At 47.6% G+C, this 27,802-nt stretch overlaps 1 protein-coding gene across 6 annotated transcripts in view; it reads left to right on the top strand.

The window, feature by feature from the left end:
• The window catches only part of adam22 (ADAM metallopeptidase domain 22), a 480,389-nt gene that overhangs the window by 351,468 nt on the left and 101,119 nt on the right, over window positions 1–27,802 (top strand). For all 6 annotated transcript variants that reach the window (XM_038797995.1, XM_038797996.1, XM_038797998.1 and 3 more), the window contains exons 21-22: window positions 7,104–7,209; window positions 15,849–15,968. In XM_038797995.1, the coding sequence (XP_038653923.1) occupies window positions 7,104–7,209; window positions 15,849–15,968 (226 nt within the window). The remainder of the gene's footprint in view (window positions 1–7,103; window positions 7,210–15,848; window positions 15,969–27,802) is intronic.

Below are 27,802 nucleotides of genomic sequence, written 5' to 3' on the forward strand. Positions count from 1 at the left end.
CACACTCTACCCACTGGACCCCCCCCCCCCCCCCCATCCTCTGTCCCCTCACACTCGACCCACGAGGAAATGAATAAATGAATGTGATAAAAATAGGATTATTAGTTAAAATAGTATAGATAAATAGGGCCGGTCCGATGGTAGTGAGCTCACAGACAAAGGACAAAGGGATTTAGCAAAAGCCTGTTTGAGACCCTCGGGGGAGGGTAGCCGCATGGTGAGCATGGTGAAAAGAATGCTGGGGTTACAATGCAAAGTGACCAATTAGGATATAGGGCCAGGTCAGGAGGTGTATAGAATGACCAATGGGAAGCTTATATGTGAATCTTACTGTGAGGTTGAATACATCAGCAGATACCCTTTTGTCTTCTGTCTCTCTTGCTGTGGAACTCACAGGAGGCGGCTGTGTGTTCTGGAGTTCTACTAGTAAGCCAGCCTTGCAAGTTGCTTATTATTAAATGATACTATACCTACAAATCCATCTCTCATTTTATTGAGCCAGACTACCGGGTGAAGAATTTAAAGATCAACACCCACTGGACCCCCCATCCTCTGTCCCCTCACACTCTACCCGCTGGACCCCCCAACCTCTGCCCCCTCACACTCTACCCACTGGACCCCCATTCTCTGTCCCCTCAAACTCTACCCACTGGACCCCCCCATCCTCTGTCCCCTCACACTCTACCCACTGGACCATCCTACGCCCTGCCGAGCGTGTCTAACTAAACCTGTATTATCCTGTTCCCATAGGGCGTGCTAACGAACGTCCAGTGCCGTCTGCTGCCACACAGAGGCGCCCATCTGCCACGACCACCGCGTCCAGGGCCGCACGCCAGAGGGTGGCAGGAGGTCAGCCAGGAGTGCCATCCTCCCAACCCCGGACCCCCGAGCAGGACGCACAAAGGATGGCGACACACTCAACAGAGTCACCGGAGGGTGAACCAGACTTGGGATGCGTGCAGCCTGCGCTCAAATATGACTGGGATGAGGACTCTGTTGGTTTTATGATGGACGAGGATCTAGAGCTTGCGGCACTGCTGTCTCCCACACCATCCACCACCCCAGAGACACTCACCTCGGTTGGGCAATTAAGTGTTGAGGCGCCTGGGTCACGGTCTGGTGTGCACCACACAGCTGTGCCGGTACAGCAGGTGGAGGTCAGAGCAGCCGAGGGGCTGGACGGTCGGAGGGCAGCCCAGGCCCAGCATTCAGCTGGCTCCCAGACGTTTCCCGGGTTCCTTGATTTACTCGACCCACAGCCGATGCATTTCGAAACCCAGGGACACAATGACGGGATGAGGGCCGTCTTCCAGCAGCTGCAGACGCAGTTAGAGGAGTCAAACCGTGTCCAGGAGCAGGGAGTCCCTGAACGCTCGGCCTCCCCCTGTCCCATCCCTGGTGCATCGGGTGGGCAGCGGGCAGAGCAGGGTGGCACCACGTCATCCTGCTGTATCATCCGGGGATTCCTTGCCAAGTGAAGCAGTTGAGGCTCCTTCATTACATGTTTTTAAGGTAAAGATAGATAGTTTTTTGAAGAATAAAGGGATCAAGGGTTATGGTGTTCATGTCGGAAAGTGGAGCTGAGTCCACAAAAGATCAGCCATGATCTCATTGAATGGCGGAGCAGGCTCGAGGGGCCAGATGGCCTACTCCTGCGCCTAGTTCTTATGTTCTTATGAAACGCCTGCGGAGCAGCCTGGCCCATCAAGGCCGGGTCGCCCCAGGAAACGAGTGCCGACGGGGAGACATGTCGCAAGGGATGATTCTCAGCAGTCCGCCTCCACTCCTGCTGTATCATCCGGGGATTCACTTAGACGTAGTGGTAGGTGTGGTGATCCTCGCCTGAGTGTGAACAGAAGGGACTGGTGGGACATGGAAGTACCACCAGGGGGCAGCGCGGGGACACATAAAAGGAACGCCGAAGGCCCGCCTTGGCACTTGAACCGGAGGGTTGAAGAGGCAAGGTGTGGAAGTTAACTCTGGGCTGCTAGTCTGTTTTGGGCCTAGTTGCAGAACATTGAAGAGCAGCATTTTCTCAAGTGCAATTCTGTAATTTATTGTGGGGCACAATAAATAATTCTTTAACCTAAAGACGACTTCGAGCATTCTTTCAAGAAGCATAACAGTAGGGTCCGTAAGGCAATGAAGAGGGACACAGAGTAAGTTGGCACGAGTGAAGGGCACAGTTTAGTTGTAGGGGCTAGGGCATCTGTACATAATATTCACCATTAAACTCACTGTTGCACCTAACTTGTAAGTGTGATTTTTACGTTGACACGGGAATCGTGATGGTGACCGAGTGTCGCTGGGGTTGACGAGCGGTGAAACTTCGGTGCCGGGTGTGCAGTCCCTTCCCCCTCACCCCCTCCCACAGCTACCCCACGTGGGCACGTGATGGAGTGTCCCTGATGAACTCAGCGACCACCGAGATGGATGGTTCAGCTATTGCCATGAGTCAGACTTTGTCTAACGATTCTGAGCTCACAGCTCATCGCAGAGCGGGCTGTCATCATTCAACATAGTAAGAAGTCTTACAACACCAGGTTAAAGTCCAACAGGTTTGTTTCAAACACGAGCTTTCGGAGCACGGCTCCTTCTTCAGGTGAATGCCTGTTCACTGAGTGAATGCCATTCACCTGAAGAAGGAGCCGTGCTCCGAAAGCTCGTGTTTGAAACAAACCTGTTGGACTTTAACCTGGTGTTGTAAGACTTCTTACTGTGCTCACCCCAGTCCAACGCCGGCATCTCCACATCATGGCGATCATTCAACATGGCACTGATCACACCCGCTGACACAGCCATCAATGTCATGCCATACCCATCTGGCTGCAGTGGTAAGGGTGATTTAGAACTGGAGCAGTGTAGGCAGTGCGGGGGGAGGGGAGTTGTGTGCTGACCGTCTGCACAACTGGCGATGCAGGTGGTAGTGTTCAGCGGTGCCGTCGCATGCGGCGCGAGAATCTTGCTGCCACCAGAGCGTTGCGTGCCCGCTGTCCTCGCCGGTGCCGTCGTGCAGCCTCCTGAACATTACCAGCACCCGGGTCGTGTCTGTGTGCTGCGCCCGACGCACCACCAACCTCCTCCACCTCCTCCTCCTCCTCCTCCTCTCCTCCGTCACCGTGTTGGCACCACTGCCAGTGGCTTCTCCCTCCGAGTCCTCCACCAGGGCATCTCCCCTCTGCATCGCGATGTTCTGCAGCGCACAGCAGACCACAACAATGCGAGCGACCCTGTCGGGCTGGTACTGCAGGGCCCCTCCGGAGCTGTCCAGGCACCTGAATCGCATTTTCAGCATACCAAAGCAGTGCTCCACCACACCCCTGGTTGCTGCATGGGCCTCATTGTAAAGGGTCTCCGCGTTAGTCTGAGGCCTCCGTATAGCCGTCATCAGCCAAGACCTCAGTGGATAACCTCTGTCGCCCAGCAACCAGCCCCTCAGCCGGGGGGGCCGTCCCTCAAACATGGCAGGGATGAATGACTACGCAAGAATGTACGCATCATGCACACTTCCAGGGAACCTTGCGTACACGTGCATGATCTTCATGTGGGGGTCGCATACATAGATTACATAAATTTTACTGTGCAGAAGGAGGCCATTCGGCCCATCGAGTCTGCACCGGCTCTTGGAAAGAGCACCCTATCCAAGGTCAACTCCTCCGCCCTATCCCCATAACTCAGTAACCCCACCCAACACTAAGGGCAATTTTGGACACTAAGGGCAATCTATCATGGTCAATCCACCTAACCCGCACATCTTTGGACTGTGGGAGGAAACCGGAGCACCTGGAGGAAACCCACGCACACACGGGGAGGATGTGCAGACTCCGCACAGACAGTGACCCAAGCCGGAATCGAACCTGGGACTCTGGAGCTGTGAAGCGATTGTGCTATCCACAATGCTACCGTGCTGCCCATACCACCTGGATATTCATGGAGTATGTCCCCCTCCTGTTTGTGAACACTTCCCTGTTGCCTGCAGGCGGGCGCATGGGGACATGAACACAATCAATGACCCCCTGGACCATCGGTATCCCGGCCACGTTGGCAAATGCACGGGCTCGTGCGTCTTGACTTGCTCGGTCCTCGGGAAATGTGATGTAGCGATCGGCGATGGCATAGAGGTCGTCGGTCACATCCCGGATGCACCTGTGCACCGATGACTGCGAGATCCCGGATAGGTCCCCGCTCGGAGACTGGAAGGAGCCAGTCGCATAAAAGTTAAGTGCCACCGTCACCTTGACGGCAACCGGGGTCGCGTGTCCTCTTCCCGTTCCACGTGGGGCGAGATGCGACACGAGGTGACAGATATGTGTCACCGTCTCTCTGCTCAACCGGAGTCTCCTCCTGCAGGTGATGTTCGGCATTGTCTCGAAAGAGATCCGGGCACGGTACACCCTAGGCCTCGGCTGGCGCCTTGGCTCCACCGTCAATGCCTCCTCCTCCTCCTCCTTCCCCCCCATGCTGCTCGACGACGGGCCACTCCGCGGCCATTCCCTCTGCTGCTGCAGCTGCCCCTGCATCCACTGTGGGATGTCGCTGTGGATGCTGCTTGATCTCCAACTGCAGTGCAGCGGCCCCAACCACTGCGCTGAACATAGCCGTTCGGTTTGAATACATTTTGCTCACCTACAGAAGGGTGGTGGGGGGCAGAGAAACGACATGTTAGACGGAGGTTATTCGACACCTCGGCAGCCGCCTGCCACGGGATACCTAACCCCTGTTCACTTTCTGCGTCCAATGGTCAGTTAAGAACGTCCTCCTCACCGGTGCGGCAGTGGGCTGTGCCCATCAGCCACAGGGCAACCAGCGACCAGCGGCCGTGTCCTCGTGACCGTCCTGCCATGGCAGGGCGGCTGACATGTTGCATCCGGGGGTGGACGACCCACTCCATTCCACTCACTCCCTCTCCCCCTCTCCCGCCCACTACTTGCACTCCGCCCCCCACTCCCACTTCTCCCTCTCTCCCCCCCCACTTCTCCCTCTCTCCCCCCCACTTCTCCCTCACTCCCCCCTCCCACTTCTCCCTCCCCCCCACTTCTCCCTCTCTCTTTCCCCCCCACTTTTCCCTCTCCTCCCCCCCCGCCCTTCTCCCTCTCTCCCCCCCCACTTCTCCCTCTCCCCCCCCCCACCCACTGGCTGCTGCGTTCTCGGGGATGCCTTCCCCAGTTTGCGGAGACTCCGGGAGGGTCCGCTCACCTCCTCACTCCTCGTCAGCCAGCACGACTGGCTGGCGACTTTAAAAAGCAGGTGGGAACGGCGACGTCGTGACCTTGCGTCATGACGTCGGGACTTCGGCCATTCGGCCCGGAGAATAGAGGGGGTGCCGGAGAATCGCCTTTTTGGCTGCATCGGGCGATTCGCCGTGTTTGTGCGCGCGAAACACGATTACAAAAATTTGGCCGGTTGGGAGAACAGCGGGGGCGCGTCGGACCGGCGTCGCGGGAAAAAACGGCGCGGCGCGCTATTCTCCCAACTGCCGTGACATCGGAGAATCGCGCCCTAAGTGCTGACGCCGGAGTGAAAACCGGAGTGTTTCACTCCGGCGTCAGAGGCCGCTCCTCGCCCCCTATTCTCACACCCCCAGGAGGCTAGGAGCGGCGCCGCATCAATTTCGTGCGCCGGGCCTTGGCGCCGCATCAAAGCGGTGCCGCATAAATGACGCGGCCGGTGGTGCTTAAATGACATCACCCGCGCATGCGCAGGTTGGCCGGCACCAACCCGCGCATGCGCGGTTGCCGTCCTCCCCGCGGACATGGAATATTGATCATGCGGGGCGGCGGAGGAAAGACTGCGTCCTTTAGAGACGCCGGCCCGCCAATTAGTGGGCACTGATTGCGGGCCAGACCCATACTGAGCACCCCCCTGGTGCTCGATTGTCCCTCCCACCCCCATCCCGCCCCCACAGGCCGCACATGCAGCGTTCGAGCGCTGTTCACGCTGTTCACGACATCAGCGACCAGGTGTGGTTGGCGCCGTCGTGAACCCGTCAGATTGGGAAGATTGAGGCGAATCAGCTAGCAGGACGGCCATTTCCACCATGAAGCTCGTGAGGGATCATTTCCGGCTCTAAATTATGTTAGGCACCGGCCGCAGTCTCGCTGGATCGGCCATCGGGAACCACCCAGGAAGTCGCGCCCACTGTCGCACTTAGTGTTTCTCCAGTTAAATCGCGGCAATGGTCATTAGTACATCTATTTTAAACACAGCCTAGAACAGCAGGTGTGTGTTGGCAGGTATCCAACATGTAGGTATGCTACTTTTGACAACTGAATTATTTGAAATCCTACAATCCTGAAAATGAATGGTAGGTACATCTCAACATAACCGCTGATGTGTTCCTGTTGGGAAGCTGTGTCATTGGTATTAGTGTGCTTTCTGGAGCCAAGGGGAGGGGCAATGATGTACAGCCCAATGGTGAGCACCTGCACCACCATGGACAAATCTTAGGTTCCTGCCCCTCAAAATTAGCCTAGCTCTAATTGTGGTGTTCTGCCCCTCCCACATCTGCTCAAAGCATAGTAGAGTCGCTACTGTGAAATTTGAATATTACAATTGTTTTCTTCTTGCCCCTATTACATCCAGGCTCTGATTATGATTTAAATTCCTATGTGGCTCCCAAACCTACCAGTCCAGTCAAGGAGAAGGTAGCCTGTTCCAACCATCTGTTGAGCATATGCCAGGTTCCATGACATGGGAACTCCTGCCATTGGTGAGGGTGGATGCAACCGCCCGCTGTGAACCAACTAGTGACCCAACTAACCGTACAGAAATCCTTCATGTAATGTCAGGTCTATTCAAACAGCCGCAGATTCTCATGACCCACATGCATATTTTCACTTGGTTATATTTTTGATATATAAATTACTAATTCCTGAATTTATTATATTACCACTAACATATCTGCCTTCAGTTTGCATGGATCTTTAGCAAAGGTTTGTCTAGCAATAGTTAGTTCTGCAATTTTTCACTCTTTTCTTTCCATGATGTGAATCTTTTTGTACTTTCGGTTTTGATGACATCAGGAGTACCTTTTCCAACTTTCTTCCGTTGATTTCTTTTAATGGTTTTTGTTGGCAACTGAAATACAACAATTTTTTTCTTAGAGGCAAGAGCTGCGGACAGGTTATGTTATGAAAAGCTTAACATTGAAGGAACTGAGAAAGGAAACTGTGGCAAAAACAAGGACACCTGGATCCAATGTAGTAAACAGTAAGTAAATTCCTCACCCCACACTATTTCATATATAATAATACTGCCATTTAAATTTTTTGTTACCGGATAAAAACATTTCAATACACTTCACAAAATAAATTATTTTGGAAGTTAAATGATTGTTGTCATTTGGACAAACATCAATCGTTCTGTTGATTTTTGGAGTTCTGTTCCTCTGATTGATTGTTATGGGAACCAATAGCAAAAAAATTTAGCCCTGAGACTAACAAGATTAAATCAGAACAAGTTTATCAAGGTGTGGGATTTTCCAGCCTCATTCACTGCCGGGGTCCTCCAATCCCAGTGAAAGTCAATGGATCCTTGGCTGGGCCGCCAAATCTTCTGCAACCATGATGAGGCCAGAAAACCCCTGCCCAAGTTTTCATGGAAACTATAACACTAAACTCAAGCAGTGATTTGTAGTCTAATGCAAATTATATACTTCCCTTATTGTGTCTGGGTGGGAAGGGCATAATGGCTTTCTCTCTCTCTCTCTCTCTCTCTCTCTCTCTCTCTCAATGTAGCACCTTATCAAATAACTTTTCTGCAATTAAAATACACTTCATCGACTGGTTCCCCTTTATCTACCCTAGTTGTTAAAGCCTCAAATAACTCCAATAAATTTGTTAACACTATTTCCCTTTCACAAAACCATGTTGACTCTGCCTGGTTGTATTATGATTTCTAAATGTCCTGCTATTAATTCCTTAATAATGCATTCTAGCATTTTCACAATGACACATGTTAGACTAACTGGCCTATAGTTTCTTGTTGCCTTTCTCCCTTCTTTCTTGAATAATGATGTCATATTTGGAGGTTTCCAAATTGCTGGAACCTTTCCAGAATCTAGGGAATTTTGGAAGATTACAACCAATGCATCCAGCCACAAGACCCTGCCACCAGTGCAGGCAGACTTCACAGCCTTTAGGTCCATTAGCTTTCTTAATACTTTTTCTCTAATGATCATAATTGTTTTAAATTCCTCCCCCCACTTTTGCCCCGCAAATTTCTATTATTCTTGGGATCCTATTTGTGTCTTCTCCTGTAAAGATAGATACAGGAAACTTGTTCAAAATCTCTGCCATTTGCCTTGTTGCCCATTATTAATCCCCAGTCTCATCCTCAAGGGCACCACTCCTCAACTTGCACATCTGGTTTCTTTTTATATATTTGTAGAAGCTTTTACTGTCCATTTTTATATTTGTTTGCTAATTTTCACACTTTTTTTCGATCATCCTTTGCTGATTTTTAAAATGTCCCCAATCTTCTGGACAACCATTAATCTTTGCAGCATTGTACACCTTTTCTTTTAAATTGCTACAATTCTAAACGTACTTATTTGCAATGGTTAGTGCATCCTTTTCATGGAATCTTTCTTTCTCAATGGAAGATATTTTTGTTGAGCGCTTTGAATTATCTCTTTAAATGTCTACCACTGCTTCTCAATTCTCTTAGATTTTAACAAAAGTCCCCATTCCACATTAGCCAATTTTAAATTCGTACCGTCATAATTGCCTTTATTTAAGTTTAAAAAGGACTAATTTCTCACCCTCAAGCTGATTGTGAAATTCTATCATGTTGCAATCACTCTGAACTAGATTATCCTTTTCTGCAAGCTAATTAATTATCTTGTCTTACTACATATTACCGGGTGCAACATAGTCTGCTCTCAAGTTGCTTCCAGAATGTATTATTCTAAAAAAAACTGCTCCCAATAAACTCTGTCAGCTCATCCTCTAGGCTCCCTTTGTCAATTTGATTCGTCCAATCTATATGAAGTTTAAAATCCCCACAATTAATGCAGTATCTTTCTTACAATCCCCCATTAATTCTTGATGTATATACTGAAAGGCCAGATCTCCATTAATTTATTGAAACTGCACACAAAGGAAAGCATTGCTGGATTTACAGATATTTTCCCCTTAGATTTATTATGTCAATGGCAGTGTTTGTTTATACCTGTTGAAGTGGTGTCAAGTGCTTTGAATTTCTGCAACTGATACTTTAAAGGACTGGTTGATTTTTACTATTTTAGAGTTGTAATAAAATCAGACTTTTAAAGAAACTTGAGAACGGCTGATTGTTACTATGGGGTTCATTGATTTTTACAGAATGTATTCTGGGTGAATGGACGTGAAGGTTGATGTCACATTGATGTCACCTGCTAGTGATGTAATTTTATATTTCAATGCAAACAAAAGTGAAGTTGGCCATATATCTTTGCAGAAGTTAATTAAATAAATGAATCCACTCATTGCACAATGTTCACCACCATTCACAACTTCTCAGACACTGAAGCAATCCATGACCTAGACAATATCCTGGCTTGAAGGCAGCATGGTAGCACAGTGGTTAGCACTGTTGCTTCACAATGCCAGGTCCCAGGTTCGATTCCCGGCTTGGGTCACTGTCTGTGCGGAGTCTGCACGTTCTCCCTGTATCTGCGTGAATTTCCTCCGGGTACTCTGTTTTCCTCCTACAAGTCCCAAAAGATGTGCTGTAAGCTAAATTGGACATTCTGAATTATCTCTCTGTATACCCGAACAGGCGCCAGAATGTGGTGACCTAGGTGATGTTCACAGTAACTTAATTGTAGTGTTAATGTAAGCCTACTTGTGACAATAAAGATTATTAAAAAAAAATTTTAAGAGACAAGTGGCAAGTAACAGTCACGCCACACAGGTGCCAGGCAATGTCCATTGTTATGGACCAGGGTTTAGAGAACCCCAAAGTGTATCATGGCGTTCACCTAACCCACACTTTTAATAGATTATGGTATGGGGAGCACACGGCTCACTCTACAGGTATGTTACAGCAGAAAATGGACCAGTGGTTTTTTAAAACAAAACAGTGTTTATTCTATGAACTCAAGTTAACCTTTTTAAAACAAACAGTGAATATCTTAGCAACCAGTAAATCAAATACACCCCCAAAGAATACAACACTAAATAACCTGTATGCTGTCCTTTTAACATCCAAAAGACTTAACAAACCTTCAAACAGGAGCACATTATATTTATATTCAATACTGAGACCTTTTTACAATTCTGAGTTCACCCAAATGATCCATAGATAGTCTTTTGATGGCAGAAATCAACAGCAGTGCAGCTCACTTTTAATTTCAGATTCAGTTCACTGCAAACAGACATATCCAAGCTCTCTCTCAAACTGAAACTAAAAAAAAGCAGAAGTAGAGCTCAGCTCCACCCACAATCTGACATCACTCCAGTAACGTGAGCCGTTCCATTTCTTAAAGTACATTTCTTAAACACCCATTTCTGAAAGGGTACTCTCACATGACACCTCCCCCCCAAGAAAAAAAATAAACCATCAACTTCAAGATGGTTTCATTTTTAACCTTTTCACCATCCTTTAAGAAATCCATACATTAAATATACTTTATCGTTTCAAAAAAAAACAACACACACAAACAGGTATCACAGTATAGTCCATGTTTTTTTTGCTCTTCTTTTTCCAACTTATATCCTTCTCGATTGACAGTCTCACTGAACAAGAAACTCTCTGCACGATCCATCCATTTCTCCACACCTCGGAATTTCTCTTTAGAGTCAGATAATTTAGTTCAATCTGATCATAGAGTTCCTTGTAATTCTCCAACACATGCGCATTGGTTATCACAGCTTTCAGGCAGTCAAATGCCTGTCGAAAGTCCGCTGTCCATTGAAATTTTTTACGTTTCTTAAGCAAGTCCATCAGTGGAGCAATCACGCTACAAAACGTTTGCACAAATGTTCGATCAAATCCATTCAGGTCAAAAAAATCGCATTATTTCCCTTTCTCTCGAGGGTATCGAAAACTCCTCAAGGAAAGTGATTCGGGCTTTTCCAAATTCACTTTTGGCTAGGTTTATCACCAAACCCACCTCCAGAAGTCGATCGAATAACTCCATCAGATGTTTCAAATGTTCTGTCCATGTCTGGCTGAAAATTACCAGATTGTCGATGTATACCGCACAATTGGGTAATCCTGAAACAACTTTGTTAGGTAACCGTTGAAATGCGGCTGGGGCATTTTCATGCCAAATGGTATAACTTTGAATTGGTATATATCATCTGGAGTCACAAAAGCAGAAATCTCCTTCGCCCTTTCGGGTAAAGGTACCTGCCAGTAACCTTTAAGTAAATCCAATTTGGAAATAAAAGCTGATTGTCCCACTTTCTCAATGCAATCCTCCAAACGTGGGAATAGGATAAGAGTCCATTATTGTAACTGCATTAACCTTTCTATAGTCCACACACAACCGTTGGGTACTGTCTCGTTTAGGTACCATCACTATGGGTGAGCTCCATTGGCTGCCGTCCACTTCAATTATGCCATTTTTAAGCATACTCTCATTCTCTTTGTTAACCTGTACCAATATTAATGGGTTAAGTCTGTATGGATGTTGTTTGATTGGAACAGAATTTCCCACATCTACATCATGTATAGCCATTTTAGTACTTCCCTATTTATCTCCACAAACTTGCCCATGTGATATCAATAACTCTTTCAGGTCAATCCGTTTTTCCCCTGGAAGATAACTCAACAATTTATCCCAGTTTTTAAGAACATCCTTATTATCCAATTTAATTTGAGGTATGTCGAAATCAGCCATCTAGATTTGGTTTGTCACTTTGAGTTAGAATCATTAAAACCTCCTTTTTCTCTCCTTCCCTGTCAAAGTACCTTTTAAGCATATTCATATGACACACTCGGTGATTTTTCCTTCTATCTGGTGTTTGTACCACATAATTCACCTCACTTAATTTCCTTTCCATCTGATGAGGTCCACAAAACATTGCTTTTAAAGGTTCACCTACTACTGGTAACAATACTGAAACTTTATCTCCACTGGCAAAACTACAAACTTTGGATTTCTTGTCCACTACGCGTTTCATCACATTTTTTGCAACTTTCAAATGTTGTCTAGCCAATTCACCTGCTCTACTTAATCGTTACCTAAAATTTGACACGTAATCCAAAGAATGTAAGTTCCGATTTCTCACCCACCAATTTTTCCTTAATCAATTTAAGTGGTCCTCTTACCTCATGACCAAAAATTAATTCAAACGGACTAAATTTGGTTGACTCATGAGGTGCATCCCTAATTGCAAACAGTACGAATGGAATTCCTTTATCCCAATCCTCTGGATAGTCGTGACAATAAGCCCTCAACATTTGTCTGATGCCACCTTTCTAATGCTCCCTGCGATTCTGATGGTACACAGTTGATTTACTCCCACTTGCGATTCAGCTATATCATGACCCAAGATAAACTGTATTCCTGGACAAGATAGTTTCTCTATTACTCCTACTACCACTTCACCACTCTTCACTGGACTTTCCAACCTTACCTTATATAATTGAACACTACTCCTCTCACCCTGAATTCCACATATTACCACCCTTTTTGGCAACATTCTTCCCAAACTACATAACTCCTCTTACTATTAAAGATTGACTAGCTCCCGTATCTCTTAAAATTGTGGCTTAAAATTGTGGCTTCTTTACCTACTCCTCCTGATACACATGAGTAAACTTTACCCACACTAGTGAATTCTTTAAAGAGATCTGGCACCTTCTTGTCAATCACCTCTTGATCAGGCTGTACGATCTTTTGCACCTCCTTTGCTTCACTTGGGCTTTCTTTTACCACTTTAACCAATCCCACTGTCTTATCTTGTTTTACCACATCAGCCTTTCCAGTGCTTTTCTTCAACCACCAACACTGTGAATTTACATGGCCTAGTTTATTACAGTGAAAACATTTGAAACTTTTCATGTCTCTTCCACCCTCCTGGATTTCTTTTTTAATCTGAGGTACGCTCTCCTTATTATCTCCCATCAGATCACCTTTACCTTTACCACTTGAGTATTTCTCCTGTCCCCAGTTTCTGTCCCTCACAGGCTAAAACTGATGTTGGAAACCAAGCTTTGATTTATGAAATAATTCATAATCATCTGCCATTTCTGCTGCTACTCTTGCAGTTTTAACCCTCTGTTCTTCTACATGAATTCTCACTACATCAGGAATTGAATTTTTAAACTCCTCCAAAAGTATAATTTCACTGGGAGCTTCATACGTTTGGTCTATTTTCAAAGCCCTGCTCGCCCTATCAAAATTACTCTGAGCCTTTCAAACTCCATGTATGTTTGACCAAATTCTTTCTAAACCTTTGTCTGTAAGCTTCAGGCACTAGTTCATATGCACCTAAGATGGATTTTTTCATCTCCTCATACGTCCCTGATACCTCCTTCAGTACAGGCGCAAACACTTCACTAGCCCTACCTACCAGCTTTGTTTGAATCGGTAACACCCACTTGTCCTGGGGCCATTTCATTTGTTTAGCTACCTTCACAACCTTGGCAATGCTTGGACATATTTAAATAGATCCCCGCCACGCCTCTGAATTTGACGCTCTCTCTCACTATCATCATCACTATCATCCAACTGTACGTTTCCCTTTACGTCTGCCAATTTTAATTGACTGTCATGTTTCATGGCCATTTTCTGAAGTTCAAACTCTCTCTCTTTATCTTTTTCCCTGATCTGTATCTCCCTTTCTCTTTCTTTTTGTTCTGCTAGGGCTATTCTTTCTTTTCTCCTTTCTTCTCTCTCCTTTTCTTTTTCCTCTCTCTCTCTTTCATTTTCCTCTCTTTCTCTTTCCGCTTTCTCTCTTTCTCTTTCCGCTCTCTCTCTTTCGTATTCAAGCTGCTTTAATTCTTTCTCATATTCCATTTGTTTAATTTTCAACTCAATTTTTGCTATTTCCAATGAGTCAAACTGTATCTCAGGCAACTTTAAACGCTTAGCCACGTCCATAATTATTTCATCTTTTCGCATTTTGTCAGGTAATGTTATCTGCAATGTTTTTGCCAAATCTAACAGCCTGCTTTTAGTCTCTGTCCGTAAGGTACTGCGTGTGACCATCTCTACCCCCAAAAACTTCTGAGCCTCTGAAAGAGCCATTTTCCATAATACACTCCCCACTTAAACTAAAATACCACACCTGAAAAGCAACCACAATATGCTCTCCCCTCACTGTCTTTAAGTTCACTTAGCCAATCCAACACATAGACTTTTATCCCGGATGAGCCCCCAATTTATTATGGGCCAGGGTTTAGAGAACCCCAAAGTATATCATGGAGTTCACCTGACCCACAGCTTTTAATAGATTGTGGTATGGGGACCACACGGCTCACTCTACAGGTATGGTACAACAGAAAATGGACCAGTGTTTTTTTTTAAAACAAATCAATGTTTATTCTATGAACTCAAGTTAACCTTTTTAAAACAAACAGTGAATATCTTAGCAACCAGTAAATCAAATACACCTCCCAAAGAATACAACACTAAATAACCTGTATGCTGTCTTTTTAATATCCAAAAGACTTAACAAACCTTCAAACAGGAACACATTATATTTATATTCAATACTGAAACCTTTTTACAATTCTGAGTTCACCCAAATGATCCATAGATAGTCTTTTGATGGTAGAGATCACAGCAGTGCAACTCACTGAAAACACAGACACACCCTCTCTCAGTTTGAGCTCTCTCTCAAACTGAAAATAAAAAAAGCAGAAGTAGAGCTCAGCTCCACCCACAATCTAACATCACTCCAGTAACATGAGCAGCTTCATTTCTTAAATGTACATTTCTAAATCACCCATTTCTTAAAGGGTACTCTCACATGACACCATCTCCAACAAGAAAGAATCTAACCATCATTACTTGACATTCAATGGCATTAACGTTACTGAATTCTCCACTATCAACATCCTGAAGGTCATTTTTGACCAGGAACTGAATTGGGTTAGCCGTACAAATACTGTGGCTACAAGAACAGATCAGGAGCTATGAATCCTGTAATGAGTAACTTATCTCCTGACTTCCCAAACCCTCTCCACAAGGCACAAGTCAGGAGTGTGATGAAATACACTCCCTTTGCCTGATGAGTGAAACTTCAGCTACACTCAAGAAGCTCGACACCATCCAGGGCAAAGCAGCCCGCTTGATTGACAACTTATCCACAAGCATTCACTCCCTCCACTATCAATGCACAGTAGTAGCCGTGTGTACCATCAACAAGATGCACTGCAGGTGCTCATCAATGCGTCTTCGACAGCACCTTCCAAATCCAGGGTCACTACAATCTAGAACGGCAAGGACAGTAGATACATGGGAACACCACAACCTCAATGTTCCTCCCTAAGCCACTCAAAAATATATCGCTGTTCCTTCACTGTCGCTGGATTAAATTCCTGGAACTCCCTCCTCAACAGCATAGTGGGTGTACCCACACCACATGGACTGCAGTGGTTCAAGAAGGCACCCCCTTATCCAAGATGATTATGGATGGGCAACAAATACTGGCCTGATGCCCACATCCCTTTAAAAATAAAATAAAATCTTCCTTAACTAATTTGAATTTTAATGCCATTTCTTTACTTCACACTTTCCCATGTTACCGGCAAGTCATATTTGGTGCTACATGGATCTTAAAAGGTGAATTTGAACTCGAACTTAAATATGAAAAATGTAATAATCAGGTGGTATATATGAGCAATCAAATAATGTATATAAAATTAATCTTGCATTTAGCATGAACCAAACTGCTTTTTATTTAATGCAGAGATGTGCTCTGTGGCTATCTGCTGTGCGATGATACCACTGGTGTGCCACGAATTGGAGAACTCTCAGGTGATGTGACTATCTCTACCTTCTTACAGAAACACAAGCATATCAACTGCAGGTAATTTTCTGTATCCTCTGATAAACAGGCTACAAAATAACCAGGTGAAGAAGTTTCCTTCCTGTGTGTTATCTATTTATAATGAGTCAAGCTTACAGGAACAAATTTACCTTTGATGACAATGGTGTTAATTAACAGAAGAACATATGAACATATAGATTAGGAGCAGGAGTAAGTCACTCATCTCCTCAAACCTGTTCCGCTATTCGGTAAGATCAAAGGTGATTTAATTCTAAGATCAACTTCACCTTCCTGTCTACCCCCGAAAACCTTTCACCCTCCCTTGCAATAGAATTGTAAAACAAATTCACAGTATTGAGTGTGATTTAACAGAAATGATACAGAGTCCCATGTCGGGTGCGTTTAGCCGGGTGTTTCTTAATGCTGGCATCATCGAGAATGACGCCGCTATTAAACGGGACTCTGCTTCGTTTCTGAATGTCCCACCGAGGCCAAACTCAGTCCTATTTCTTTTTTAATGATTTTATTGGTGTTTTCCAGTTTTTACAGAGTAACGGATCAAGTGTGTCTGATATTTACAAATAAAGTAGTTTCTTATTTACACAGCTTTTTAGATGCTGTTACCCCTGTCTGCCTCCTCCCCACATCCCCCCCACCCCCCACCCCCACGCTCCCCTTTCTTTGGCGGCTTAGTATCCCTCTTAGTGATGTCTTCTGCATTTGGCGCCACACACTGTGTTCCATTGCATTCTGTTGGGATCTTTAGTTTTGTTGTTGGTGGGGGGGCAGTGTGGCCCCTCCCCTTATTTTATCCCCTTTGTTCCACTCTGTGGCACTCTTGGGTTCTCTTCTCCCCTTCCCCTCCTCCGCCTCTTTCTCTTCCTTGTGTCTTCCTTTGTCTTTCTCCCTCCATCCCCGCCCACCCCCACCCCTTTCCCCAGCCGCTGTTGGCCTCAAACAGGTCTTGGAACAGGCTGATGAATGGCCCCCACACTTTGTGGAATCCCTCGTCCGACCCTCGGATGGTGTATTTGATCTTCTCCAGGTGGAGGAATTTCGAGTGGTCTTCCAGCCTGTCTGCAGCTGTGGGTGGTGCTGCTGATCGCCAGCCAAGCAGGATCTTCCAGTGTGCGATTAGAGAATGAAAAGCCCGGTGGTCTGCCCTCCTCCCCATGAGTAGTTCTGGCTGATCTGATATCTCGAAGACTGCCACTCTCGGCCACGGCTCCACCCTCACCCCCACAACCTTGGACATTGCCTCGAAGAAAGCTGTTCAGAACCCAACAAGTCTGGGGCAGGCCCAGAACATGTGGCAGTGGTTGGCTGGACTTCCCTGGTACCGTTCACATTTGTCCTCCACCTATGGGAAGAACCTGCTCATTCAGACTCTGGTCAGGTGAGCTCTGTGCACCAGTTTAAACTGCATGAGGCTTAGCCTTGTAAAGGAGGAGGTGGAGTTGGCCCAGCTCAGTGCTTCGCTCCAGAGTCCCCAACCCACCTCCATCCCCAATTCATCCTCCCATTTTCGTCTGGCTTCATCCAGTGGTAATCTTGTCTATCCAGTAACCATCCGTATATGTTCCCATAGTTTTGTCCCTCCTTGCTGTTCGTGTTTATTAGTTCCTCCAGCTGTGTGTCTTTTGGGGCCCTGGGGTATCTTGCCGTTGCCTTGCGAAGAAAGTGTTTAATTTGGAGGTGATAAGCTCCTATCCCGTTGGCAGGTCCAGGTCACCCAAGGTCGCTGGTCTGTCTCCTTTGTAAAAGTCTCTGACCACCAGCAACCCCCCATCCTGTCTCCAGTTTTAAAATGTGGCATCGAACATGGCTGGTGGGAATCTGTGGATTCCGCGAATGGGGACCATGGGGGACACCCCAGTTAATCTGAAATGCTGCCTCATTTGGTTGCATGTTTTCAGAATGGCTGCCACCACTGGACAGGATGTTTACTTTCTTGGGTGGGGGGGGGGGGGTGGAATGCTGCCGTGGGTTGCTTCCTTGCAGGAGAAGTCCTCCAGCCTTACTCATTCCATGTTTGGCTCTCGTATCCATATCCTCACCCTCTCGGCTGTGGCTGCCCAGTGATAATACTGGAAGTTTGGCAGAGCCAGACCACCCATGTTTTTCCACTTTTGCAGTGTTGTCTTGGGGATTCTTGGGTTCCTGCCACGCCCAGCAAACTCCATGATTATTTTTCCCACTCTGTGTAAAAAGGCCTTGGAGATGAAGATTGGTATGGAGATGAAGATTGGTATGGATCTAAACAGGAAGAGGAACTCGGCAGTACGTTCATTTTAATCGCCTGCACCCTCCCCGCCAGGGAAAGCTGGAGCGCATCCCAACTCACTGTAGGTCCTTTTGAACTTCCTCCGCCAGGCTGGCCAATCTTACAATAACGAGCTCCGCACCCCGGTGCAAGAAGAGACTAACAACTCACTTGAATATGCAAATTTGGATCCTGGCCTCGTTAGATCTTGTGAAGCATGATGAGGCCAATAAACCTTGTGTGATTTATCAGCCCTGTCGCACCCAAAGGCGGGCACGGCGAGGTCGATAGATTGTGCCTCTTCTTTTCCTCATAAATAGTTTGTGAGTGCAACAAGGTAAATTTTCCAATCCAGAGTCCTTACACAAAGGTATAAATTGGAAAATCAGGCACTTCATTTTCCAATGAACAATTTGAGCTAATGAATTCTTTATAGGCTGGAATTTGGAAGAATGATCTTAGTGAAATGTACAACATTCTTGTTGGGCTTGACAGGATAGATCCCGAGAGATCAATTCCCCTGGCTGGCTACTATTCACCGCTGGACCATAATCTCAGCATAAAGGGTCGGCCATTTAGGGCTGACATGAGGAGTAATCCTTTCATTCAGTGGTTTGTGAATCTTTGAAATTGCCCACTCCAGAGAGTTCTTGATGTTAAGTCATGCGGCAAATTTTGCACCCCCATTTTCGACCGGAGAATCTAATGGTAGTCCAAAAATGTTTTCTATGCCACCGAAATCCTCGTTGAGATTGTCCCGCAAACCCGCCAATTACATAATGGGGTTCCCGCCAAGAAAGGTCAGGACCCCATTAACATTGACTTTGTGGATCTTCTCATCGTATCGTCCACCCCGCCTCCCCCTTGAGACGGGTTCCATTGGGCGCGATTCTCCGCTGCCCACGACGGGTCGGAGAATAGCGGGAGGGCGTCCCCGACATTTTTCACGCCCTCCCGCTATTCTCCCCCCCCCCCCATGGCCGCCCCACGACAGGAATCGCTGCTCGCCGTTTTTTACGGCGAACAGCGATTCTCCCCAGGCCAATGGGCCGAGTTCCCAGGCCTTTATGGCCATTTTTATGGCAGCAAACACACCTGCTTGCTGCCGTCGTAAAAACGGCCGCAACATGCCCGTTCTGGGCATCCAGGGCCCCGATTGGCACGGCAGTACCACGGCCGTGCCAAGGGTGGCATGGGCTTGCGATTGGTGGGCACCGATCGCGGGCAGTACGTCCGTAACGGATGCACTCTTTCCCCCTCCGCCGCCCCACAGGATCAGTCCGCGGGGCGGCCGAGGGAGATGACGGCCCCGCGCATGCGCGGGTTGGAGCCGTCCAATCCGCGCATGCGCGGCTGACGTCATCGTGCGCGTCAGCTGGCGTGACGCTTGCCGCGCAGACTTAGCGACGGTCGCTAAGGCCGCAATGCCGTGGTTCACGGGGCCCTGCTGCTAACCCCGCCCGGAGGGGAGAATCGGGTCCCGGGAGGGGGCGCGGAGGCTGCCGTGAAACACGGCCAGTTTCACGGCAGCCTTTACGACTCGCCGCATTTGCAGAAAATCGCGCCCATTATTTATTCTTTTATCGGTGCATTCTTTAAAAATGGCACCCAGTCTGGCAGGAGCTGAGGTTGCTGGTGGGCCTGTCCTGCCAGCATGATGTTGTACAGCCCACCCCTTCCATTTTTGTTTGTTCTAAATGTTTTTTAAAATGGCGGAAAAACTTAGCAAGGCAGCTAGCAAGCTGTCCTTCACATTTACTGCTGGAGGCACCACTTAGAAAATAATTGAATAATCCCACCCAAAAACTGTATTCAAGACAAATAATTTTAAGACATTGATGAAATTGAAGGATATGGGGATTGGGCAGGTAGGTCGGTTGAATAGTAGAGCCATGTTCTTAAAAAGCGGATGCTACGGCATCTTTACTGCGCTTTCTGCAAGGGTATCTCCTGTTTTGTAACATCAAATGAATTTATATTGCCCATTGACCTCTACTGGACCATCAATTATCAATTACTAGTTCAATTTCAGTAAACGGCTCAACTCTCCCTTTAGTGATGGTCTATAGCTCTTTATGATTGTCTTCGCACTGTATTTTATGCCCCCAAACCAAACTTACTGCCAGCCAAGCTCTTTTTTCACCTGCAACTTAATTCTGGGCATTGAGATACAAAGTTTAGCACAGCTTGTCTGCACAGTGTAGGCTACAAGTGCATCTGAATGACAATCGTGTGCAGAACCCATATTTGTAACAGCAAATCTCTCTCCTCTTACAAAAAAGCCGGGCGTAATTTTTACTTGTGGTTGTGACTGTAAATTGAGGATATCGATCAGCTTGCTCCTTGTAACACCACCTTAACGTCAAGGAAAGTAAAATTGAATGGGGTACGTAATTGTGATTGCTGGTGTCCTGACCTGATGCAACTTCAAGCCTCTTTTAGACTGCTTGTAGTCATCAATGATTACAATTAATAGCGACTACCTGTAGTTTACCAGTGGAATCAAATCATTTTCTATGATTTGCTCATTTAGTTAGTTTAATTGAATTTCTTGTCATCCTTAATTAAGTATACATTGTGTTTGCAATTAATTACAAATTGAGATGCTTATTAAACATTTACTTAACATTTCTATTCCATTGTTATGTTTTGCGCAGTGACGTCATTACATTTAATTTTACACTTGTGTTTTTAAATGAACTATTTATCATTCAAGCTTAACTTCCCACACAGTGTTTACAAAATGGAAAGCACAAAGAGCACTTTTTTTACAAAAAAAGCTTAAAATGTATTTAAATGTGTTTAAACATAAGAAATATAGGAACACGAGAAAGCAATTAAGCTCAATAGCTACTTTTTTAAATTCTCACAATATTCCTTAATTCCATTTCTTCTCCGGAAAGACATGCAAAACGTCTCTTCAGCCCACATACTCTTCCCACTTCAACGGCCATCCCTAGTAACCCATCCCACAATTCTATTACTCTTTGGGCGATAAACGTCTGCCTTCTTGTCCATAATTATTAAATTATTACCTGATATATTGAACCTTGAATACAAATGAACACTTAGACCAATTTGGTCAGATCCCTTTATAATTGTGAAAATTTGAAAAAATAATCTTGAAATCTTCTTTGCCCAAAAAACAAGCTCAGTTATCTTAACTGCAGCTAACGGCCTCTCCGGTTCAGCTAGCAAGCCCAGGACATGCTGCTGACTGCACCTTACATTAGTATTAAGAGCAAAGGACAACTAATTTGTCATGTCAGGAGGGTAGGGAGAGCCGTCCACTTGCTCAGATATTGGAAAGAATGAAAAATTAATTTATGAAATTATGTGGCTATCCGGTGGTGATTTCCAAAATGTGGCTTGACACAGAGCTGTACACAAGAAATATTGTATAACTAACCCGGGAGTAAAATTCAAGGGCGGAATTCTCCGCTCCCGGGAAAAATCGTGAAGGCCGTCGTGAACTCGGCCGAGTTTCACGACAGCCTCGGAGGCCGCTCCTCTCACCGTATTCACCCCCACCCGGGGGGCTAAGAGCGATGCTCCGTAACTCTCGGCCGTCGGGCGGCGCGCTGAGAGTGACGCGACAGCGGCGCCTATGTGACGTCAGCCGCGTATGCGCAGGTTCGCCGGCTCCAACACGCGCATGCGCGGCTGACATCACGACAGCTGACAGCTCTTACCCGCGCATGCGCGGTGGTCGTCTTTCCCTCAGCCGCCCCGCAAGACGTGGCGGCTTGATCTTGCGGGGCGGCGGAGGGGAAATAGTGCGTCCGATTGAGACGCCGGCCTGTCCCCTCCCGAGCACAGTTGTGGTGCTCATTCCCCACCAGGTCCCCTACAAGCCCCAAAACGGGCATCTCACGGCGATTTCACAACGGCAGCGACCAGGTGTGGTTGCCGCCGTCGTGAAACGGTCGCGAACGGCAGGCCGCTGCATCGCGGCGATTCTTCTGAGCGGGGGGGGGGGGGGGGGGGGGGGAGAATTGCGGGGGGCGCCAGGGGGTCGTGAAATTAGTCGGGGGGGGGGGGCCCTCCCGCGATTCTCCCACCCGGCGTGGGGATCGGAGAATCACGCCCCAAGTACTTAGAGCTATCTAATTTAAATATTGTGTCTCTCACTTTAATGCACCAGGACGTCCCCCAGGTTGCCTTCTTTGCTTCTGTACATAGTTTATGTTGCTTCATAATAATGTGAAATTGGACGTTTAACTGCAGCCTTAAATTCCTGATGCTTGGATCATTTTAGCTGCGCTGTCTCCCCTTTTAAGTGTATTACTTATGGTCAGGTAATAAGAACTACACACAATACTCCAAATAGCCTGGATTTCTTCAGCAGGAGCACAACCACTTTTGATTTATATCTTCTCCATCTGTTAATGGAACCAAGCAACTAATTGTTTACTTTTATTCCGTCCTATCTCTCTAATATACTTGTGGCTGCAAAGGTTTTGTATCACTATATTAAGAATAAATACCCTCTATTGGTTCCTATTTTTCTTGATAATTATTCTATTGCATCTTCCATCTATTAGTCTATTTACTTAAAAGATCTAACCATTCTGAAAATAGTTTATTTTTTACCTTCTATGCCCAGCAAAGTTTTCCACAAAAGAAAAATATATATTTTTAAAAATCTTTTTATTTTCCTCATTTTCAACATTTTCAGTCTCCCCTTCAATATACAAACCCAAACATCATCCACACATTCCAAGTAAAACAAAACAAAAAGACCAAAAGAAAACTAACAGTCATCCCATAAACAATGGGCGTGATTCTCCGAGCCCCACGCCGGGCCGGAGAATTGCCGCAAATGTGCCACGCCGCCCCGACGCCAGCGGAGGTCCGGAGAATCGGCGCCATTTGCGGGCCGCTGTCTGCGGCGGAGCTGCCGATTCTCCAGCCCAGATGGGCCGAGCGGCTGCGTGGAAACGGCAGAATCCCGCCGGCGCCGTTCACCCCATGTCGCTGCCAGCGGGATCTCTGTGCGAAGGGTCGGGGGCGGCCTATGGGGCGGGGAGAAGCGCTCCCCTCCGATGGAGGCCTCCGATGGGGTCTACATTGTTCCGCTTCCCGCCGCAGAAACCCCGCACCATGTTGCATCGGGGCCGGAGCGTTGAAGAAGTCCCCCGCGCATGTGCGGGTTGGTGTGGACCAACTGCGGAGGAGGGAGGCTGGAGCAGCATGAACCGCTCCAGCGCCGTGCTGGCCTCCTGTGGGGGACAGAATCAGTCGTCCCCGCGCCCGTTTAGCACCGTCGCTCACGACGATGCGTCGCCATTTTGGAGAATCGCCCCCTTAGTCTCCATTTTGGAGAATCGCCCCCAATGTACTCAGCCTCACCAATAACTCCCCCCCTCCTCCCACCCCCAATATTCAATGGCATCCAATTCCTGAACGTGCACGATAAACAATCCCCATGAATTGTAGAACCCTTCCATCCTTCCCAAACTTCACTTTCTCGAGCGTCAAAAATTCCAGTACATCCCCCGCCAAGTTGAGGCACAGACAGACAAGCAGATCTCCACTCTAGCAGGACCCATTCTAAGCAATCAGCGAGGCTCCCGCACGTGTCTGCAGCCCTGGCCAGTACAACGCCCTGAAAATGGCTTCTGAGGGCCCTGTCTCCAAACTCACATATACTACCACCAAAATGATCTTAAAAAATTCCCACCAATACGTCTCCAGCTTCGGGCAGGACCAAAACATGTGAGCATGGTATTCGGGGCTCCTCCCATAGAACTCACACACATCCTCCACCCCCTCAGAGTCAGTTTATCCTCGCTCTCGTGAGGTGTGCCCTGCACACGACCTTCATCTATATCAGCCCAACCTCACGCACAAGATTGAGGCGTTTACCCTCTGGAGCACCTCACATCACAGACCATCTTCCATAACTCTCCAAGGATACTTTATCCTCCCCCAAAATCCTCCCAAAGATCGCCGACACCACCCCCTTCTCCATTCCCCCTGTCGTCAATACCTCTTCCAACAACCAGGGGGCCGACGCTATCGGGAAGCTCTGAACCTAAATACCTCCCCCTTCCCCTGTCCATATTTCTCCCCTAACTCCTCAAGCCTCGCAAAAACACCTCCCCAGAACAGGTCTTTGAATACCCTGACTCCCCAACCCAACTTCTCAACTTTTCGCTATTCGCCGCCCAATAATAGTATAATAAATTTGGAAGGGCCAACCCGCCAGCCTGCCGCCCTCTCTGCAGACCTACTTTCCTAACCCTGGCCACCGTCCCCCTCCCCCAAATAAATGAGGTGATCACTTTACCTGCCTGCTTGAAAAATGCCTTCAGCAAAACGACAGGCAGTGAAGTACAAACAAAAATCGCGGCAGCATATTAATTTTAATCTCTTGCACCTGACCCACCGGTGACAGAGGAAGACTATCCCACTTTGCCAAATTTGCTTTCACCCTTTCCACCAAGCTAGTAGTATTGTATCTACTGAGACCCCATCCCCCAGTCCCGCACCACCTGCACCCCCAAATACCTACAGTGAATTACCACCCTGAAGAATGGAAGCCCTTCCACCCCTGCCCCCACCCCCAGCCAGGATACCACAAAATATTCATTTTTTTCCCAAAAGAGACCCAAATGTTCAGAGAAGCTCCAGTATACCCCACATTGACACACTCGGATCTGATACATACAGAAATAGATCATCCGCGTACAAAGACACCCAATGTTCTACCCCCCCCCCATACTATCCCATTCCACAGCTGCGTGCTCCTCAGCACGATGGCCAAAGGCTCAATCGCCAACACAAATAACAGATGGCTCATAGGACACCCCTGCCTGGTCCCCCAGTGCAGGGCAAAGTACCCCAAACTCGTATTGTTTGTGCGGACACTCGCCCTTGGATCCTGATATAATAGCCGTAACCACTCTGTAAATCTCGGCCCGATCCCAAACCTCTCAAGTACCGCAATCAAATACCCCCATTCTACTCGATCAAAGGTCTTTTCCGTGTCCAGCGCAACCACTACCTTTGTCACCTTTCCTGCAGCCGGCATCAAGACTACATTTAGCACCCTCCTAATATTTGAGAATAGCTACCTCCCTTTCACAAACTCTGTCTAGTTCTCCCCTATCACCTTCGGGAGGCACCCCTCCAGCTTAGCTGCTAGAACTTTCGCCAATATCAGTAGCGATATCGGCCTGTATGACCCACACTCCGTCGGGTCAGTATCTTTTTTCAGCAAAAGGGAGATTGAGGTCTGCCCCAATGTTTGCTATTCCTATTGCCTCCTCAAACATCCCTGCCATCAGTGGCGCCAACTTGCCCTTGAACTTTTTATAATACTCCACTGGGAATCGTCTGGTCCTGCCACCTTCCCCGACTACACCCTCCCAATTGCCTCCTTTATCTCCTGCTCAACTATTGACCTCTCCAATGTGGCCCTATCTTCCTCCCCCAACCTCGGGTACTTCAATCCGTTCAGAAACTCCCGCACTCCCTGATCCTCCCCCGGTGGCTCCGACCTACACAAATTTTCATAGAACTCCTCAAATACCCTGTTAATCTGGTCCAGGGCCACCATTAATTTTCCCCTCCTAGCCCACGCCTGGACAATTTCCCTTGCCACCGCCTTCCTTTGAAGCTGGCCTGCCAACATGCCTACTCTCCAAACTCATAAACCGCTCCCCTTGTCCACCTCAATTGGCGCCGTAGGAGCGTTTTCAAGGACTGAGTATTGAGCTGGTATTTACGTGGGGTTCCTCCCTCTTAGTTGCAGCTCAGCTGAACACAAAGGCCTGCAGACACATCACCTCTGGTTAAGACAGCTTTATTTTTCCAAGCTTGGTCAACATACGAGGAAGAGTGATTTGCAAAAATACGAAAAACACTCTGCTTTACACTGGTGCAAATGCCCCAATTATACAATTTTCCAAAAATCAATAGCCCACCCCAGTTGGACTTGGATCCAATCCTTGGAGCTGTCAATTTTATATTGACCAACGAAGTTTACTTTAACCAACATGGTGACTGTGATCAGCTCATGATTTAACCCATCCTGCCACCTGTTGTATACCAGGCCACTTTATCCATTATGTTTTGAATTGTTGCCATTCCCATGTTACTTATCTGGGCCAGTTCCTGCCCACCTCATTGTTCGTCTAGGGTTAGGATGTTGAAGTTGGTTCCTCTTCATACCATGGATTGTCTGAGACAGGATGTTGGGGCCACTGATAAGAACTGCTTACTGAGCTGACTGTGTTATTGCTGACCACACTATTGCTGACCATACTATTTCTGTATAATTCTGTTTGTCTTAAAAACGTGGGCAAGTTAGAAGGCTTATATCCCATCATGCATCCCATCAGGTTTAAATGCTTGTTACTGCTATGTCCTAAAAACACATGTTTAATTGTTAATAATGATTACTGGGTATAATTTCTATTATTAGTCTCAATCCTCAATAAACTAACTTACGTAGAACTATTCTAATGTTATCCTAGCTATCCGGTTTTAAGGGGTCTCATCTCGGGACACCCTGGGCGCGCTTCTCCGTTCCCCACGCCGGGTGGGAGAATCGCGGGAGGGCCGGGCGACTCACGACACGCCCCCCTGGTGCCCCCCGCGATTCTCCCACCCCCGCTCGGAAGAATTGGCGTTTTTCACGGCGATTCTCCGGCCCAGATGGGCCGTGCGTCCTGCCGTTCCCGACCGGTTCACGATGGCGGCAACCACACCTGGTCGCTGCCGTCGTGAACATGGGCGCCAAATGCTGGTTTGAAGCTTGTGGGGGGGGAGAGGGGAGTGAGCACCACAGCCATGCTCAAGAGGGGACTGGCCCGCGATCGGGGCCCACCGATCGTCGGGCCGGCGTCTCAAAGCGACGCACTCTTCCCCCTCTGCCGCCTCGTAAGATCAAGCCACTACGTACTGCGGGGCAGTGGAGGATGAAGACAGCAACCGCGCATGCGCGGGTTTGAGCCGTCAGCCGTCGTGACGTCAGCCGCGCATGCGCGGGTTGGAGCTGGCCAACCTGCGCATGCGCGGCTGACGTAATTTAGGAGCCGCTGTCGCGTCATTCGAGAGTTACGGTGGCCGAGAGTTACGGAGCGCCGCTCCTAGCCCCCCGGGTGGGGGTGAATACGGTGAGAGGAGCGGTCTCCGAGGCCGTCGTGAAACCCGGCCGAGTTCACAACGGCCGTCCCGATTTTTCGCGGGAGCGGAGTATTCCGTCCCCTGCTTAACGCGCACCGCCTTCCCTGTGGATAATCGATTAAAAGTAGCCTGTAGCTCCCTCCTTCTATCTAAAAGTGCTGGATCTGCATCCCCCGCGTAACTCCTATCCACCTCCAACATCTCATCTATCAACCTTTGCCACTCCACCCTCTCCTCTTTATCCACCTTCGCCTAAACGATATCACCACCCCTCCTCACCACTGGTTACAGGTCCTCTCACACCACCGCCTGCGATATTTCCCCCGGGCAATTAAAACCCACACACTCCTCAATTACCCAATACGGCGCATGATCCGAAACTGCTATCGCCGAATACCCCAGCCAACAGCGTCTTCCCTCCTGCAAAAAAGTCTGTCCTCGAATACACCTTGTGGACTAAGAATAAAAACGAGTA

Source organism: Scyliorhinus canicula, chromosome 5 (genome assembly GCF_902713615.1).
Source record: "Scyliorhinus canicula chromosome 5, sScyCan1.1, whole genome shotgun sequence".
Lineage (NCBI taxonomy): Eukaryota > Metazoa > Chordata > Chondrichthyes > Carcharhiniformes > Scyliorhinidae > Scyliorhinus > Scyliorhinus canicula.